The sequence below is a fragment of the Populus euphratica genome, unplaced genomic scaffold (genome assembly GCF_000495115.2).
Source record: "Populus euphratica unplaced genomic scaffold, PopEup_1.0 scaffold874.1, whole genome shotgun sequence".
Taxonomy (NCBI): Eukaryota; Viridiplantae; Streptophyta; class Magnoliopsida; order Malpighiales; family Salicaceae; genus Populus; species Populus euphratica.
In genome coordinates, this window is record NW_011500734.1 from 13,922 (window position 1) to 15,381 (window position 1,460).

Below are 1,460 nucleotides of genomic sequence, written 5' to 3' on the forward strand. Positions count from 1 at the left end.
GTTTCAATCCTAATTTCATGCACAACCTAAGTCTATGCACCGGCACTACTTTTTTTTTATTTATGGATTATGTATGCTAATCCTCATAATCTATTAAATATCCTACAAATTCAATAAATATGTAAGATATTATGAAGATAATAAATATATATACTAGAGTTCGAACTTAAATATAATAAAAGAAGGCAAACCCCTTCCTACACCAAGCCCTACTTTACTACTTTTTTAGATTCATGGTGCATTTATGCGTGTCAAGGGAATATAGGGAGACGGAGGGACCCTCTGCTTTCAAGTTGTCTACAGGCTTTGATGGATTTGGACACTGAAGATAAGAAGGCAGGGTCCTTGTCTTGGCTTCAGCATGCCAAGTTTGACAGCAGTGGTTCGTGGAAGATGCTGCCAGCTGCAATCAATTAATTAATACAGTGAGGGAGGGACCCTCTGCTTTCAAGTTGAATGCATCTCCCCGTTCCAAAACGCAATTCATTTCACCTCTATGTCACAACCTTTTCTTCTCTCTCTTTTGCTCATCTTTCTTCCTTGATTTCCCAAAGAAAACAAGAGAACATGGCAGCAGAGCTTTTTGTTACGTTTGCCATGGAGGAGACTTTGACAAGGGTCGGTTCCATAGCTGCTGAAGGGATCGGACTTGCCTGGGGATTGGAGGGACAGCTGCAAAAGCTCGAAGAGTCATTGACCATGATCCAAGCTGTGCTCCAAGATGCAGCCAGAAGGCCAGTAACAGACAAGTCTGCGAAGCTTTGGCTGGAGAAGCTACAAGATGTAGCTTACAATGCTGAAGATGTTCTAGACGAGTTTGCTTATGAGATTCTCCGAAAAGACCAAAAGGGAAAGGTACGTGGCTGCTTTTCACTCCACAACCCTGTTGCATTCCGTCTGAATATGAGTCACAAAGTTAAGGAGATCAATGGATCACTGGATGAGATTCAGAAACTTGCGACTCGCTTTGGGCTGGGAATTGCATCTCAACATGTAGAGAGTGCTCCTGAAGTCATCCAGGATATAGACCGAGAGACAGATTCCTTGCTTGAAAGCTCAGAAGTTGTAGTAGGAAGGGAGGATGATGTCTCTAAAGTTATGAAATTGCTGATTGGCTCGACTGATCAACAAGTTCTATCTGTTGTCCCTATAGTGGGGATGGGTGGCCTCGGAAAGACTACGATAGCAAAAAAAGTTTGTCAAGTAGCGAGGGAGAAAAAGCTTTTTGATGTAACAATATGGGTTTGTGTTTCTAATGATTATAGTAAAAGGAGGATTTTAGGAGGGATGCTGCAAGAGAATAATAAATCTACTGGTAGCTGGTTGGGCACCTCTATTGATGCAATAATTGAGAACCTGAAGAAAGAGCTGGAAAAGAAAACATTTCTTCTTGTTCTTGATGATGTGTGGAATGAAGACCCTGATAAGTGGGATGATTTGAAGGAGCAACTGTTAAAAAT

General features: G+C 41.5%; 1 protein-coding gene across 1 annotated transcript in view; it reads left to right on the forward strand.

Moving 5' to 3' along the window:
* The first annotated feature begins 301 nt into the window (after nucleotides 1-301).
* Nucleotides 302-1,460, forward strand: part of LOC105116193 (putative disease resistance protein RGA3) — a 4,230-nt gene continuing 3,071 nt past the window's right edge. Inside the window, exon 1 of the mRNA XM_011013418.1 lies at nucleotides 302-1,458. Coding sequence (XP_011011720.1) covers nucleotides 457-1,458 — 1,002 coding nt within the window. The 5' untranslated portion in view covers nucleotides 302-456. The remainder of the gene's footprint in view (nucleotides 1,459-1,460) is intronic.